The sequence below is a fragment of the Notamacropus eugenii genome, chromosome 7, assembly GCF_028372415.1.
Source record: "Notamacropus eugenii isolate mMacEug1 chromosome 7, mMacEug1.pri_v2, whole genome shotgun sequence".
In the NCBI taxonomy this organism is placed as follows: domain Eukaryota; kingdom Metazoa; phylum Chordata; class Mammalia; order Diprotodontia; family Macropodidae; genus Notamacropus; species Notamacropus eugenii.
Genome location: NC_092878.1, coordinates 82093377 through 82111446, shown reverse-complemented (window position 1 = coordinate 82111446; position 18070 = coordinate 82093377). Strand labels below are relative to the sequence as shown.

At 39.6% G+C, this 18070-nt stretch overlaps 1 protein-coding gene across 3 annotated transcripts in view; it reads left to right on the top strand.

The window, feature by feature from the left end:
- SH3RF1 (SH3 domain containing ring finger 1) overlaps positions 1–18070 on the top strand; it is a 230164-nt gene that overhangs the window by 195582 nt on the left and 16512 nt on the right. For all 3 annotated transcript variants that reach the window (XM_072625485.1, XM_072625483.1, XM_072625484.1), the window contains 3 exons: positions 4591–4761; positions 7931–8190; positions 11235–11584. In XM_072625485.1, coding sequence (XP_072481586.1) covers positions 4591–4761; positions 7931–8190; positions 11235–11584 — 781 coding nt within the window. The remainder of the gene's footprint in view (positions 1–4590; positions 4762–7930; positions 8191–11234; positions 11585–18070) is intronic.

Sequence of the window (18070 nt, the reverse complement as noted above, 5' to 3'; positions counted from 1 at the left end):
CTGCTGTGGGAAAGGACTAAACATTAAGGAACAGTAGCTTGCCAAGATTGTTGTGACTAGAAAAATACCTTTAAAAAGTGACTCTGAAGATTGTTGTGACTAGATGCTGAGCTGCAGCTGGATTTTGTGGATTCTTCAGTTCAATAAGTTAGACTTAACTATGTGTCAGGTATAATGTTAAGTGCTGGGGATACAAAGAAAGGCTAAAAAATACAATTCTTGCCTTTGAGGAGTTCACCGTCTAGTGGTGGAAACAATATGCAGATGAGTATGCACAAACATGATATACACAGGAGAAACTGGAGGTGATCACTGAGGGAAGGTGCTAGCATTTAGAAGGACTTGGAAAAACTTCTTGGAATTTTGGGGTTTGAACTGAGACACGAAATTGGAATGAAGGAGGAGAGAGTTCTAGGCTTGGGGGCAGCTATTGAAGATATGTAGGGTCAGGAATGGGGAGTCAGCTATAAGGAATGACCAGGAGACTAGTGCATATGGATCGTAGAGTATATGGAGGGGAGTCAGGTATAACAAGACTGGAAAGGTAGGAAGGAGCCAGATGATTAAGGGCTTTAAAAGCCAAATAGTAGATTTTATATTTCATCCAGGAGACAATCGAAAGCCATTGGAATTTAGTGTAACTGTTATGAAAGGCTACCCAGTATTTTGCCTGCCTCCTGATAGCAGTTTGTGATCAAGTCACTTAACTTTTGTTTGCCTTGGTTTCCTCATCTGTAAAATGGGGGTAGTAATAGCAACCTGCCTCCCAGGGTTGTTGTGAGGATTAAATGAGATAATAAGTATAAAGTGTGTATGTTCATCCTTCGTTGCCAAAGAAGACCATGCCATCAGAGAAATGATGACCTGACTTGCATTTGACTTTGTTTTGAGTGAGGGAGAGCTGTACAGGTCACCAGCCTCACTTCTCCAGAGCCATCTGAATGCAGTGACCAGATATTCATCAGGATGACTGGAGATGACCCAGGATGAGGCAATTGGGGTTACGTGACTTGCCTAAGGTCACACAGATAATGAATGTCAAGTGTCTGAAGTGAGATTTGAACTCAGGTCCTCCTGATTCCTGCACTGGTGCTCTATCCACTGCACCACCTAGCTGCCCAAGTGTAAAGCACATACCATGCTTGGCACATAGTAGCCATCATATAAAAGCTACCAGTTAGAATTATTATCATCAGTATTGTTATGAAGGGTGTTAAATACCAAACTATGAAGTTTGCGTTTTATCCTGAAGATATTAGGGAAGCACAGAAAATTTTTGAGTGAGATAGTCACATGGGCAGACCTGTGCTCTAAGGAAGATAATATTGGCAAAAGTGTGCAGGATGGGCTGAGGAGGTGCTGGGGCTGAAAGAAGGGAGTGCAATTTAGAGGTGGTTGCTAGGTGAGTAGGGATGGGAAGCTGAAATAAGGTTGGGGGCTGTTTGAATTTGAGTAGGAAAAAAAGGGACAAGTGTAGGTGATTTGGAGGAGTCTGCAAGTCTACGCAACTGATTGGATATGGGGGTGACAGAGGGCGGAATCAGGAATGAGAGTCTGAGAATCTGGGAAATTGAAAGGACAGTGGTACTTTTAAGAGAAACAGAGAAGTTTAGAGGAAATAATAATAGCTGATACTTATATAGGATTTACTGTGTGCTCAGGGACTGTGCTTTACAATTATTATCTCACTTGATCCTCACAGCTACCATGAGAGGTAGGTACTATAATTATTGCCCTATTTTACAAATGGGGAAACTGAGGCAAACAGGGGTTAAATGATTTGCCCACAGTAAGTATTTGAGACTGAATTTGGGCTCAGGTCTTCCTGACTCCAGGCCCAGTGCACTATTTACTGTGCTACTTAGGAAAGGCAAAGTTTGGTAAGGGGAAAAGATAATTTGCTCCATTTTAGTTGTGTTGAGAACTAGGAGAAGAAGTATCCAGTAGTTGGTGCTATGGTACTGCAGTTTAGGAGAGAGATTAGGGAAGATATACATAGGCAGTTACATACATACATACTAATATAATACACACATTACAGATACATACATATATACATAGATATAAGTAGATACATGTAGAACTATATGTAAGTATGCATACATATATCCAGGTAGATTATATGCATGTGCATGCATGTGTACATATATGTGTGTATATGTATACATATAGATACACATCTATATCTATCTGTCAATCTATATGTTGGGGTACTCAAACATATGAATCATGGGAACTGAAGAGATTTCCAAGAAGACTGTAGAAAGTCAAGACAAGAGTTCAGGTTATATTTTTTTTTTAAATAGGAAAGAAGGGATTTGATATAAGATAAGAGAAATGGGCCAAGGATAATTGGGTAGGAAGAGAGAGAAGAGGAAAATAAGTTTGGCATTACGAGTTCTGAAATTATAATATAATTGCTGTAATTATCAAAATAACCAGATACTTATAATAGCCCTTGAGGCCCTCCATACTCTGAATCTCCCCATCTCCTTAGTTAACTCAGAACCTAAGTAAATTTATAAATCAAAATTCCCTCTAAACTAGAGCCCATTAGTCCCTGACTTCATGTTTAATTTTTTTTACCAGTCAGCCACAGAACATACTGAGTTGACAGCAAAGGAATTTTAATTAAGTAACAATATAAATAAATAGCAGGAGCAGCTAGGTAACACAGTAGATGGTGTTGGACTTAGAGTCATGAACACCTCTCCCCTGTCTTCTCCACTTCTTTTTTACCTGCCTTATCCTCTACTAACTATGCTTCAGTATCTCAGTTCATCTATCACCTGTCCTATGATCAAAAACCCATTTTAATTTTTAGGGCTTATTCCCCATGCGTTAGGTAAATCTTTCCATGGTTCTACTTCCTTAAATAGAAAAGAAATTGACACTATGATAAGGAAAACTCGTTTAACTTCACACTATCACCCCCTCTGGTCTTTGTAAAATAGTTACTGCTTTGCTAACTAGAGAATTCAGACACTGTGACCTGTGTCTTGCTTGCTTCCCAGCAAAAACAATCACAGACTGGTCTCTATCTCTATATACTCAATAAAAAATAGAAAAGGTGATTAGTGGATTTCATAGATTAAGCAAACCTGAGAAGGAAACACATACAGCACACTAGGCTTTGCGAAACCCAAATCACAGTCTTGGGGAAAGAACTTTTTATACTGTGAGAAGTGCTACAATCAGTGGGGATCAGTTTGGTGGAAAATAGGTAAATGTGAGCAAAGTAATCTTGCAGCATGGGACATTTGGTTTATCAATATGCACTCCTTATCCGTGCCTCCTTTCCTTTTCAGGTACAATAACTTGACCAGCTTAACATAAGAAATAAATGCCACTAAAGTCTCTGTATGCTTATCCGTTGAGTTGGCAGCCATCATATGCTGTTCCTCTTGATAGTAACTGACACCTCATATCTCCATTTGGAGTTAGAGTTTATTTCTAACAAGCGCCTTTTGGGCAGTTAGATTTGCCCAGGGGGATAGCTGCTCCCTGAGAGCAAGCTTGACCTGCTTAGAGGCTGAATGAATTCTTTCACAACACTGGAGAACCTTTTGGTATGCCAACCTCTTAAGCAGTGGGAAAATCTAGTTCAGTAATTCTTATCAGGAAGTTATTCAACAGTCTTCATGGTTCCTAGACAAACCATCAAAACTCTTTTCACCTGACAGGATTTCCTGGCTCCATTTTGAGATTTAAAGCTTATATCAAATAGCTACATTTGGTTAAAAACTCAACATCTTTAGGAAAAAATCCTGCAGATTTTCATTTTAGGTTTAGTCATAATCCATCCACATTGTTTGTAATCTAATGTAGCATCTCGTGTTTCATTTTCATTATTATCCTTGTGCTTTTACCGGGTCCACCTTAAAATCATATATGACAAAGACAATGCAGTTTTGCATGTGCTGGGTAATTTTAGTTAAGCTGCAAATTCTGCTTAAATTGGTCAGAGACCATGGCTAGACTGAAGTTTGGAAGGGATTTTTTTAAAACATGTATAGCCCACAAAATATAATTTTCTCTAGAAATGTCTAGAATGTCACAAGAACTTCTTGCTCTCAGAAAACAACGTAAGGCACAAAGGAGAAAAAAAATATGCTAAATACTGTTGAAAGGTCCTTTATAGGTATTAAAGAATTACTTTATTCTGATATTGGGGTAGGTTTGAGTCTTTGTAATTTTAGAGAACCATCCCAAAATATGGATGTTGGTCTTTGTCACTAAAATGGGTTTTCTGTCTGACATGGGAGAACTGATTCTATGATATTTTGTGTCTCCAGGGCTACAGAATCACATGTGTGTTACCAAATACACCAACAGAACTCCCCAAATTGTAGATATATTTTGCTGATTCTTGCATCTTCTTTTTGTAAAAAAAAAAAAAAAAAGATTGGCATTTTTTGAAGATTTGACAAATCTTACATTGCAGATAAAACATGATATTGTAAATGTTTGAGATAGAAATTTCTTTATTATTCTGTATATTGTCCTATAATCACTGAATAAAAAGAATCAGACATTTCTAATTTTGTATTTCTTTTAAAAGAATCTGGCAACTTCTTTTTCTCCCACCAGGTATGTTGCTATTTATCCATATACACCTCGGAAAGAGGACGAATTGGAGCTGAGAAAAGGGGAGATGTTTCTAGTGTTTGAACGATGCCAGGATGGCTGGTTCAAAGGGACTTCTATGCACACGAGCAAAATAGGAGTTTTTCCTGGAAACTACGTAGCACCGGTCACAAGGTGGGGTATTAAATGGATGATTGCAAAAGTTCTAAACATCTTTTTTTTCATTTACTGGCTGTATCACATTCTTAGTCATACCATCTCTACTTGCCTTATGTAGGACAGGGGTGGGACCTTGTGACATATTATGGTACAGAAAACTTCCAGATAAGGAAACATTGTTCAGGTGGGCATTTTCTCTGCAACTTAAAGTCACAGAGAGTTACCTCAGGCACTAAGAGATTGAGGGATTTGCCCAGGGAGTCACTCAGCCATATGTGGCCATAGAATTTATGATCCATTTTTCTATTGACAATTTATACAATACAAGTTCTTTCTGTTTTAATGTTTCTGCTCAGATTCCTTTCACATCACTATCTGAAGATTATCTTGTAGATACATAGATCTGGACTACTTTTCAGATTACATGCCTTGGTTTTACACATAAGCAAATTTAAATATGTCCTTTTTCAGTTGTCATTTAAGTCCAACCTCCAGAAATTTTATGAGAGTCATAAATGTCAAATTAAAGATGGTGAGTGACAGATTTGAATCCCATTCCTCTGTTTCATTCTTTTTATTTATGTTCCCAGGGCTAACTACAGTGGTGCTGCAGCACATGGGTGCTTTATAAATGCTTGTCAGTTGGCTAACTCCAAATCCAGTACAGTTTCCTCTGTATCACACAATAGACCATAATTTGTTTAGCAATTCCCAAATCACTGAATATAGGACTATAGTTTGTTGCTATTTTGAATAATAATATTCTGATACTTTATTTCATTTAACTGGTCTAGGCCTACCACACACAGAGTTAAACATTGTGGGGGATGCCAAAGAACTGTGTGATACCCTGATTTTATTACTTAGACTCTTAGGATCATAAAGTCTGACATGTAATGGGAGAGATCTCCACGGTCACAAGAAAACAGACTTAAACAGTGGAGAACAATTAGAGAAAAATAATATAGAAAGGTTATAGTCAAGGGTCAGATGAGAAGCAGTAGCAATCTTCATCATTAATCCTCAGAAATCATGTTTGATCTTTTTTTCCCCTAGAATTCATAATTAATGTTTACTAAGCACCTACTGTATGCTAAGGAGAGAAAGACAAAAGTGAAAACATCCCTGCCCTTAAGAAGCTTTAGACTTTATCAGGGGAAATATCATATATACATAATAATTCTAGCCTGGATGGGTGGAAAAAAATTATGGAGGACTTGGAAAGACAGGCAGAGATGTTTGGACTTGCTATACCAGGAATTTGGGAATCGCTAACTTTTTGAGTCATTGTAATTTCCTAAGCTGAAAAAGGATTTAGTGATTTAATTTTTCTTTGGTTCAGAACATGCTTCAAAATTGTGCAGTGCCTCAGGGTCACCATTATTTTGAGTTCCCTATTTTTCAGTTCAGTAAAGATCAATTGTTTTATTATTATCCTCATCCACTAAGGACATATGCTGGTGTGTCTAATCTTGGAAGTAAACATGGGTTTATGCCAGAGGAGGATAAGCACATAATATAGATTGTAAATAATAATATCATTTTATGCATTTTATGGTGGGTTGGGTTGGAGAGGGGCGCCTGAGTTGAAATACCACACCTGAATACTAGTGTCTTTGTGTGACTGTGGGCACTTAGTTTCCTCATCTTCAAAATGGGGTTAATGATGGAAATAATGCCTAGCTCCAACAGTTGTTATAAGGTTTGAATGGGATGATGAATGTTAGGTGCTTTGAAAATTTGAGGCAATCTCTAAGTAGGCTATTCTTTTTCATCCCATTCTTCTTATTTTTTTCCTGTGGCATTTGGATAGAAATAATCTTGAGATAGTTCACTCTCCTTCTCCATCTTCTTTCTCCCCTTTTTCCTCCTTCTCCTCTGCCTTCCTTAAATCCTTCTTCCTCTTCTCTTCCTTTTTCTCCCCTTCCTCATTCTATTCCTCCATATTGTACCTGGAAGGTAATTGTGTGTACTAGGACTTTGACTAGGTTGACATTCAATTTATTTTTTATTTGTTCCTACGAGTTCAGGGGCCTCCCAGTTTGGAAACTTTCTGTACCAATGAAGAACTTTTCTGTAAGAATTCTTAAAGTCTCAGAGAATTACCTGAGGCACTAAAAGGTATTGAACCCAGGTCATCCAGACACCAACTTTCTAGCCATTGAAATATGCTGCCTTTCTTACTGTCAAAGATGATGATGATGATTGATGGTGATGATGATGATAATTGGTGATGACGATGACGACGGTGATGATGATTTACTTGGAGGCAGCTGCAGCACAATGAATGGATAGAGCTCTAGAATTGAAATAAGGAAGACCTGAGTTCAAATGTGGCTTCAGACACTTATTAGCTGTGTAACTTTGGGCAGGTCACTTAAGCTTTGTTTGCTTTTGCTTCCTCAACTGTAAAATGAAGACAATAATAGCACCTACCTCTCTAGGTTGTGGGTGGATCAAATAAGACATTCGTAAAAAGCATTTAGCACAGTGCCTGGCAGTAGGTGCTATACAAACGTTTTTCCCTTCCTCTTACTTCTTTACTCTATCTGGTCTCTTTGTGATACATATCATTGCATTGTCTTCCTCTGTCTATCCCCTGTGCTAATTGATTACATTCACCTTTCTAATTTCTACTTCCTGTCATCCCTAATTCCCTTCAAGACTCAGCTGAACAGCCACCAACTCTACAAAGCCTTTCTTTTTCCTCCAGCTCTCCTCTCAGCCTCTGGAATTAGAGTGTGTGTGTACACATAACATATGTACACATATACATATGTAAACACACATAAATACAAATATGTGTATGATATAGTATTACATATTTGCTTATGTTAGATAAATATAGTATTACATATCTACAGTATCTTATATAAATATAGAATTATATTTGCTATATATATATCACATAAATGCACAATATACTATCTATGTATTCACTCTCTATAGGTTATATTTACTGTACATGTTGTTTCTTCTCAGTAGTATGCAAGCTTTTTGAAGGCAGCACCAGCATAGTGCCTGGCGCATAGTAGCTACTTAATAGATGTTTATTGAGTTGAGTTGAACAAATCAAGATTTACACTTGAGATGATTCTGTCTGCAATTAATTATGTGAGCAGGCTTTCCTCAACATTTATTTCCCTTTCCTCACTATTAAAATGTTATTTCTCTGTTTTGACAGATCTGTGACAAGTGCTTCCCAAGCTAAAGTCTCTGTGTCTACTGCTGGCCCGACGGGTCGAGTGGTGACAATGGTCAGTCCCTCCACTGCAACGGGGCCTTCCCAGAAACTCCAGGGGAATGGCATAGCAGGGAGTTCCAACTCAGTGTCCTCCATAGAGGTGTCAGCAGCCCACATCCAGACAAGTCCTCAGGCCAAGGTTCTGATGCCTATCATCAGACAGATGACAGTCAATCAAGCTCGAAATGCTGTCCGTACAGGTAAAGAGGAAACTGTGAGTGGCTTGACCTTTAGAAATAGCTGTGTGTCCTTTAAATCATGAATAACACTAGGAGGTGGAGACAGAGATAAGCTGATCCAATGAACTTCCACCTCACCTCACCTGGGTTTATGCCAAGTGTATATACATTTGTATCAGACTGACTGACAGATCCGAGACCCTAGAGATATCAGATTGCTGTGACCTGGAGCTCAGGCGTCATTTTGTTTCATGTCCTATCATGCTAGCTGTCCCCTACTGCATTGGGGCTAAGCTTCAGATCATTTGCTAACTCTCTGTGTATTTTTCAGGAACCTGCACACGAGCTTGATTTGTATTCTAGCAGTGCAATCAGAGGCAGATCATTTCATCTCTCTGGGTCTGTCTCATCAACTGTAAATTGACTGAAAAGAATAGATGATTTTTTAAAACACTAGAGCCTTGCCCTCTAAGGGTGGGGGGAAAGGAATATGGAAGAAGGGTGCAGGCATTTTCGTACCTACTGTGTGCAAGTCAGTATGATACTAAGTGCTTTACAAATGTCTTGTTTGTAAATTTTAAACAATGTATTATAGAACAAAGATAAAACTATTGCCTCTTCAGGTGACTTTCCATCCACTCTGTATATATCTTGTATGCATTTATTTACATGTTGTCTCTCCCATTAGAATGCAGACTTCCTGAGGGCTGGAACTTTTGGCACTTTGTATCTTTATTCCCCAGAATGTAGCATGATGCTGGTAGATAGTTGTCATTTAATGCTTGTTGACTGGTTGATTGTTTAGTGAATGTATGATTCTAAGATAGGGGAGAGGGGTTGAACCTGTGGCTTCTTTGGTCTGGGGAATTCCCAAATGAGAAAAATCTCCCATAACAGAATGTCACAGAGAGAGATTAAGTGATTTACCCAGGGTCTGAACCCAAGTCTAACTGATTCCAAGGTTAACTCTCAATCTGTGATGCCAGTCTCACGATTTGAACATATAAATTACAAGGTCTCTCCACCTTTTCTTTTGCCCTGAATCTATAGAATTCCTTACCACTCCCCAAGAGTTCTAGGGCCCACTAGTGGTGCAAAACAGAACTTTTGAGTGCCCCATGAATAGCCTCAGTGTTAGTGTAAATGATGAAAGGTTTAAAAAAATTGAAAAGTGGAAGAGTGGAAACCAGAGAACCATGCATTTGGTTAGGCAGTATATTAGGAATCTATGATTTCATTGATCTGGAAATTCCTACCACCTGCATGAGTGCAAACTGACTATAACCTAAAGTTTTAGGGACTTGCACAGAGAGTGTTGGACTTGCTTGGTATCACACAGCTAATAAGTATCAGAAATGTGTTTTGAAGGAATTGATGGGACTTAAAAAGGGGAAGGACTGGCCCATGATCACACATTTAATACCTATCAGATGTGGGATTTCAGAGAGTTAACTGAAACTCAGAAACAGAAAGAAGATGTAGCAGGAGGAAGATGAAATTTACTGAGGAAACAAAAGTTCGGACTTGCAAGCTTATTGATTTATTAAGCAATGCACGGCAATTGCCTAACAAAGCAGGAGTAGATGTCCTCAGCCTATATATCACCAGAGTGATACCTACAGCAGGTACTATGAATAGGCCAGTGAATTTCCAGGTTTGAATTGCAACAATAACAGACTCTCTTCATTGAAGACAGAACCAAGACATTTATTCAAACACCAAAAAGCCAAATCTATCATAGTAACCAAGAAGTCTACACACATTATCAAGCCTTCCCATAAACCAACTCTGTTAAGCAAAATCACTCCCTGTCTCACTCATAGCTAGCTGCTTGCTCCGTCTCTCTTACCCAACTCTGCCTGTTCTGTCTCACTTCCTCTCAGCTCTGCTCCACTCTTCTTGGTCCACCTCTTCCAACATTAGGTAATCTGATTTCTAATTGGATCAAAGATTAGGGACTTTCTAAATTAGGAGGGGAAGAGCAAATAGGTGAAATTCACTGAATCCAGAAAAAGTGGTATCCCACTCTCTCCAAATGTCTTTGCACAGTCAAAAGAATGTAGAAATAATAACCGATTGGTCAGAACAGGGACAGTTTTTAGATAAGACATAAGGGTTATTTGACATGTACAACTGTAGGACAGTTCTTTGCATCAGTCTTTGGATCTGTCTGGGTTTCTGATCAGCATAACCTAGGTCCTTAGTTAAGTGTCTCTTAGTAATAGGTAGAGGTTCAGCCTCCTAGCCATGCAGGGCTAGGTTCAAACATGCAATAATATTTTCTTCCAATTCCCACAATTGAATAAAGTTTTCTTACAAGACAGAAGTTGGACTAGACCCATAATTGAATAGAAAGGGAACTGAGCTATCTCTAGAATTGAATCACAAGACAGTCAGTGTGGTTCAGTCAGTTCCTACAATTAGCCACTTGCTGTCCCAATCCCCTCAGTTCCCTCAAAGGGGAAGAGAATAAGCATTTATTAAGAGCCTACTGTATGCCCAGTGCTGTGGTAAGCACTTTACAAATATCTCATTTGATGTTCACAACAACACTGGGAGGTATGTGCTGTTATTATTCTCATTTTACTGTGGAGGAAACTGAGGCAAGCAGAGGTTAAGGGATTTAACATTGAGTCCCACTGAATTGAGTCCCTACTAAAGTAGATTTGAACTCAGGTCTTTCTGACTTTCGGACCCAGTGATTGGAATACAGCACTGCTTCTCTTGTTTAGTAAGAGGCCATTAAAAAGTTGCTTCCAGTGGCACTGGTATCATGAAAATTCTACCCATCTCCTAGAGCATTAGATGTTAGCTGGACAGAGGGCCTCTGGATAAAATTTTAAAAAAAAAATCTGACCTTTAAAAGACTGACCTCTAATTGGAAATGCTTTTCCTAATATTTGACTGAGACAAGATACTTTGAAGCCCCTACTGTAGGGCCTTATTGTGGTAGATAGAACAGCAAGCTTTTATCATGTTCTCTTACAATAGAATGACTCATTCTGACAAGTAATGTTTATTGGAAAATTAAAATTTGGATTTGTGTTTCCTCTCCTCTCTACTAGTTGCCGTTCACAACCAGGAACGCCCCACAGCTGCGGTGACGCCCATCCAGGTGCAGAATTCAGCCTGTCTCGGCCCTTCAACTATGATCCTGCCCCATCAGCAACCTCAGCCTCCGATTCCGAACTCTGCTGCTTATGTCGCTGCTGCTGTCAACCTCAGCAGGCCAACTGTGCCACTGGCATGTGCGGCAACTGCTTCCTTGAATTCCCCTGACATCCCTGCCACGTCTCTGGAGACAGAACTGAGTGGTCAGGCAGGGACAGCCCTGTCTGGACCCCCTACTTCTCCTGAGAATGCATTACCTGCTGGTGCAAGTAGCCTTGCCACCAAATCAGACAAGGATAGCAAGGTGGGACCAGTATCCAACTTCTCTCTCTTGTAGTGTCCCTTGGTCAAGGACTGATTACCTGAGTCACTTATTTCTCTTCTTTTTCTGTTTTTTTGTTGCTCACTTCTCATCTTACTGCTCTGTGAAAAACACTTCAGAGGTCATAAGGTTAAATTCTGGTCATGCCACATACTTGTTGTGTCACTCATTTTCCTTATCAGCAGAATGAAGGAGGTGGACTAGGTGATCTTTGGTCTTAAAGGAAATTTAAATGAAATGCCAACCTCTTGGAGCCAATCCAGTTCAATCCAAGAAGTATTTATTTAGGTTTATTTAAAACAGTCCCTGCCCTCAAGGAGTTTATATTCTACTTGAAGGTGGGGTGGGAATATAGTACTTAAATATACATTATAGAATGTATGAAACAATCCTCTGTATGTGTGTGGGTGTGTTTATCGAGTGTTGTGTGTTGAGTGAGGGCAGGACATATGGGTGGATAAATTCAAACAAAGAAAGTGACCAACAGCAAAATTAAATCATTACGGTGACTTTTAATGAATATTTCATAAGTTTATCCCAGTATAGCTCATGTCAACCCCAGGGCACAATTGAACTCTCAGCCATCTGGTTCCTTGCTAATGTCCACGAGTCTGTTTAAATTATTAGGTATACCTGTAAACAGTAGTTTATGAGGGAATAAACCTCATAGCCTACTAAAAAGTTAATATTTGATTAACAGGTTAACGTGAGAGTTTATGAATAGAACAGGTCAATATTGGTTTGGTATTTATAATTAACTGCATGAAGCTAAGTCCCAAGACTGATATTTCATACTATATGAATAATTTTTAAAGAAGATTTCTTATTGTAGCTTAGATTTACAGGTTTAGAAAAAAGCATTTCAAGGTCTATTGTTGCTGATTGATGAAATCTCCTACAATGGAAAATCTTTCAGAAAGCCAAAGGAAGCCCACCCTTTGATAACTCCCTGAGTTTTCCATAATGTCAGCTTCTACTGGCATGGAATCTCTCTATGAGACATATTCACCCAGATGCTTTTCAGTTCTCCCAGTTTTGTCCGTTGCTATCTAAAGCTGGCGTCTTGTCCCTATGGTATATTCCACCTCTTTAATTCTCCTAAGGAAGGCCTTCCCAGGCTACCAAGTCATCACTGCCTCTCCTACACTCCTGCTAGCATCAGTTCATCAGACAGAGCATGTCTTGAGGATCTAGATTTTATATATTATGAGGATGACTCTTACTATTTGTTAGGTCAGCAGAGTTTCTAGAGAGGGTGCCTTCTAAAGAAGTATGTAGGACACATACTTGATAAAGCAAATGGAATCTTAGGGCCTGGATGAACCTAAAGATAGTTTTTTTGTTTTATTTTTTTCCCTAAATCCAACTCCAATAAATGTAATTGGGAGTTGAATTTTAAAAGACTGATCTTTGTTCAAATTTAGTAAATTCTAAATTCTTAGATCACCATTCTTGAGAAAAGGGATGCATTTTTTTTTAATTTTTTTTTTAATTTAACTTTTAACATTCATTTTCACAGAATTTTGGGCTCCAAATTTTCTCCCCCCTTGTCCCCTCCCCCCACTCCAAAACACCGGGCATTCCAATTGCCCCCATCACCAATCTACTCTCTCCTCCATCATTCCTCTCTGCCCTTGTCTCCATCCTCTCCTCTGTCCTGTTGGGCCAAATAACTTTCTATACCCCTTTACCTGTATTTCTTATTTCCTAGTAGCAAGAACAGTACTTGACAGTTGTTCCTAAAACTTTGAGTTCCAACTTCTCTTCCTCCCTCCCTCCCCACCCCCTCCCTTTGGAAGGCAAGCAATTCAATATAGGCCACATCTGTATAGTTTTGCAAAAAAATGACTTCCATAATAGTCGTGTTGTATAAGACTAACTATATTTCCCTCCATCCTATCCTGCCCCCCATTACTTCTATTCTCTCTTTTGATCCTGTCCCTCCCCGTGAGTATCGACCTCAAATTGCACCCTCCTCCCATTGCCCTCCCTTCCATCGTCCCCCCAACCCTGTTTATCCCCTTATCCCCCGCTTTCCTGTATTGTAAGATAGGTTTTCATACCGAAATGAGTGTGCATTTTATTCCTTCCTTTAGTGGAATGTGATGAGAGTAAACTTCTCTCACCTCCCCTCTTTTTCCCCAAACTAAAAAAGTCCTTTGCTTGCCTCTTTTATGAGAGATAATTTGCCCCATTCCTTTTCTCCCTTTCTCCTCCCATATATTTCTCTCTCACTGCTTGATTTCATTTTTTTTTTTTAAGATATGATCCCATCCTATTCAATTCACTCTGCGCACTCTGTCTCTATGTGTGTGTGCATGTGTGTGTGTGTGTGTGTAATCCCACCCTGTACCCGGATACTGAATAGTTTGAAGAGTTACTAATATTGTCTTTCCATGTAGGAATGTAAACAGTTCAACTTTTATAAGTCCCTTATGACTTCTCTTTGCTGTTCACCTTTTCATGCTTCTCTTCATTCTTGTGTTTGAAAGTCAAATTTTCTTTTTAGCTCTGGTCTTTTCATCAAGAATGCTTGAAAGTCCTCTATTTCATTGAAAGACCAATTTTTCCCCTGAAGTATTATACTCAGTTTTTCTGGGTAGGTGATTCTTGGTTTTAGTCCTAGTTCCTTTGACTTCTGGAATGTCCTATTCCACGCCCTTCAATCCCTTAATGTAGAAGCTGCTAGATCTTGTGTTATCCGGATTGTATTTCCACAATACTTGAATTGTTTCTTTCTAGCTGCTTGCAATATTTTCTCCTTGAACTGGGAACTCTGGAATTTGGCCACAATATTCCTAGGAGTTTCTCTTTTTGGATCTCTTTCAGGCGGTGATCAGTGGATTCTTTCAATATTTATTTTGCCCTCTGGTTCTAGAATATTAGGGCAGTTTTCCTTGATAATTTTATGCAAGATGATGTCTAGGCTCTTTTTTTGATCATGGCTTTCAGGTAGTCCCATAATTTTTAAATTGTCTCTCCTGGGTCTATTTTCCAGGTCAGTTGTTTTTCCCATGAGATATTTCACATTATCTTCCATTTTTTCATTCTTTTGGTTTGGTTTTGTGATTTCTTGGTTTCTCATAAAGTCATTAGCCTCCATCTGTTCCATTCTAATTTTGAAAGACCTATTTTCTTCAGTGAGCTTTTGAATCTCCTTTTCCATTTGGCTAATTCTTCTTTTGAAAGCATTCTTCTCCTCATTGGCTTCTTGAATCTCCTTTGCCAATTGAGTTAGCCTATTTTTCAGGGTGTTATTTTCTTCAGCATTTTTTTGGGTCTCCTTTAGCAGGGTGCTGATCTGCTGTTCATACTTTGCTTGCATGTCTTTGATTGCTCTTTCCAGTTTTTCTTCCAGTCCTCTAACATAGTTTTCAAAATTTTCTGAGCCCTTTTTGAGCTTTTCCATGGTCTGAGCCCATTGAGTGGGCTGGGATGCAGGAGCCCTGACTTCCATGTCTTTCCCTGATGGTAAGCATTGTTCTTCCTCATCAGAAAGGAGGGGAGGAGAAACCTGTTCACCAAGAAAGTAACCTTCTATAGTCTTGGTTTTTTTCCCTTTTCTGGGCATTTTCCCAGCCAGTGACTTGACCTCTGAATATTCTCCTCACTCCTACCTCGCCTCCGGATCCTCCCAGCCAGTGCTTGGGGTCTGAGACTCAAATGCTGCTTCCCAGCCTCAGGGCTTTGGGCGGGGGCAGGGCTGCTATTCAGTGTGAGATCAAGTTTAGGTGCTCAGGTGGGGGCAGGGCCGCCTCTCAGGCTCAGTTCCCTCAGGGGGTTTATGCAGAGACCTTCAACAATGGATTTGGGCTCCTGCCTGCTTGTGGATTCCCTGTCTGCTCCCACCTCCGCTCGTGCCTCCCGAGGGGGCCTGAGTCATGGGGGCTCCCCACTCCCTTCTCGACCCGCCAAAGAGAGCCTCTCACCGACCTTTGTCACCTGTGGGTGGAGGGACCCGCGCAGCTGCTGGAGATTCTGTCCCTGAAGCCTGCTCGGATCTGCTTCTCTCAGCGCTAGGCGGTCAACGCAGGGCTGGGCTCAGCTCCGCGTCCGCAGCGCAAAGAACCTTTTGCGAGAGGTTTTCAGGCTCTCTGGAACAGATATCACATCCGCTCCGCTATTGTGTGGCTTCTGCTGCTCCCGAATTTATTGGCAGCTCTTTTCTACAGATATTTCATGGGCTGTGGGTTTGGAGCTAGCATATTTGTGTGTTTCTTCTCCACCATGTTGGCTTCGCCCATTTTTTATATTAAGAGGCCAAAGCCTCCAATTCTCTTGTGATGCAGTTCTTGGAGTCTGCAGGGCCTAAAATAGGTTAAAAAATCCATCTTAGAAGATCACCAGGACCGAGGGAGAAGCAACAGGGGAGTGGTTCTTTTTTTTCCTAATTTTATTTTTTTTTGGTTACATTTTAAGTTCTAAACTATCTCTCTCCCTCCCCATCCTGCACTCACCACCATTTTGACACATATATATGTGTGTGCATTTGTATGAATATATGTGTGTGTGTGTGTGTATGTGTGTATGTAAAACCATACTATGCATAATTCTGTTTATCAGTTCTTTCTCTGGAGCTGGATAGCATCTTTCTTCATAGTTCCTTTGTAGTTGATTTGAGTATTTATAATACTCAGAGTAACAAAGTCTTTCAGTTATTCTTTGAACAATATTGCTGTTACTGTATACAGTGTTCTCTGTGGTCTGCTGATTTAACTCTTTGTTATTTCATTCATGGCTTTCCATGTTTTTCTGAACTCAACCTGCTCATCTTTCCTTAGCACGCAGTAGTATCCTAGGGGGAGTGGTTCTGAACTTTTTCTCTCATAGACTCCTGGAGCAGTCTGGTGAAGCCAGAATAATGTTTTTTACATGCATAAAGTGAAAAGCTGAGAATTACAAAGGAATCAAATTACACTGAAATAGAGTTATCAAAATATTTTTTTAAAAATTAATGAGCCCCAAGGAAAGATCCCTCCCTTGATCTAGATCAGTCTCACTTTACAGGGGGTAAGATGCTCATTGAATTGAATTGAATTTGAAAATTCTTGACTGGTGATCAGTTATTTAATCTGTAAACAGCGATGCATGACTGTGGATTCCTGTGTTCTAAAAAAATAAGAGAGAAATCAACCACCCTGTAAAATGCCATTGTTATTAACACTGATGTTAACAGTTTAGACTTGGTAAAATGAGAGGTTTGGAGGGGCTGACCTCAGTTTTCATGCTGCCCTTTCCTCCTAGCTAATTGAAAGTTTGTTGTATTGGTATTCAGTATTCCTCTTTAATGTATGCAGGGTACTTCCTGCCTGATACTAGTTTCTGTCCTTAATAGTTTTTTCCAGTTCAGATGCCAGTCACACCATTAAATATCCTGAAGAAAAAACTTGCCTGAAAAAACATTATTTCATCTAGAAATAATTTCCTGAGTAATCCACAGAGGAACAGAAATTAGGAGGGCTCATTAAAAATGGTTTGTCTTCTTTTTCAGGGATATTGATCTGAGAGTTAAGAAGTTGCTTTGAACAGAAATCAGTCTTAAAATTCAGCTCCTGTTTACATTTTCTAGTGTTGGGTTTAGGGAGGGAACACACAGACACACAGAGACACGGAGACAGACACAGACACAGACACACAGAGACACAGAGAGAGAGACACACACACACACACACACACACACACACACACACACACACACACACACACACACACACGCCCCAAAACCAAAAGTGCTCCTTCGTCATGTCCTGGATTTAACTAGGTTTCTAAAACCTTCTCCCCACAGTAGCCCATGGGTCTTATTTGTACATAAGGTGCATAGGATGAAGTACATCACAGAAAAAATGTGGTGCTTTAAGTCTGCCAAGTGAGAAGTAAATGGTATGAATATGATCAAATACATGAAAGCCAATGTGGAATTTTACAGTTGACTTAGTGAATAATGCCTAAATTAATGAATATTTCATAGGAATAAGAATCTAATGAGTAACCAAATGGCCAAAATCAGGAGAAAGGAGAAGCAAAGAACATGGAAAATCCCACAAAAACACCATCAGTCTCTTAATAATTGACATGTTTAAAACTAAGTTAAATGTGGAGGGAGAGAGGTCAGAGGCAAATAAATGACAAAACATACATACACAGGGAATGGGAACTAGCAAATCCTGTAGGCCATGTGGTATGGTGGAAAGTTCTGGAATTTGAGTCAGAGGAACTAGTTTCAGATCCCACCCCTGACTCTGCCCATGTGATCTTTTGCAAATCACTTCAACTTAGGCCTAATTTTCCTCATCAGGACTCAATAACCCCTGAGGTCTTTTCCAGCTCTCAATTTATAATTTGTGTTGTTGTTGCTGTTAAGCCCTTTTGGTCATGTCCAACTCTGTGTGACCCCATTTGGAAGTCTTCTTGACAAATATATAGCAGTGGTTTGCTACTTCCTTCTCCAGCTCATTTTACAGATGAGGA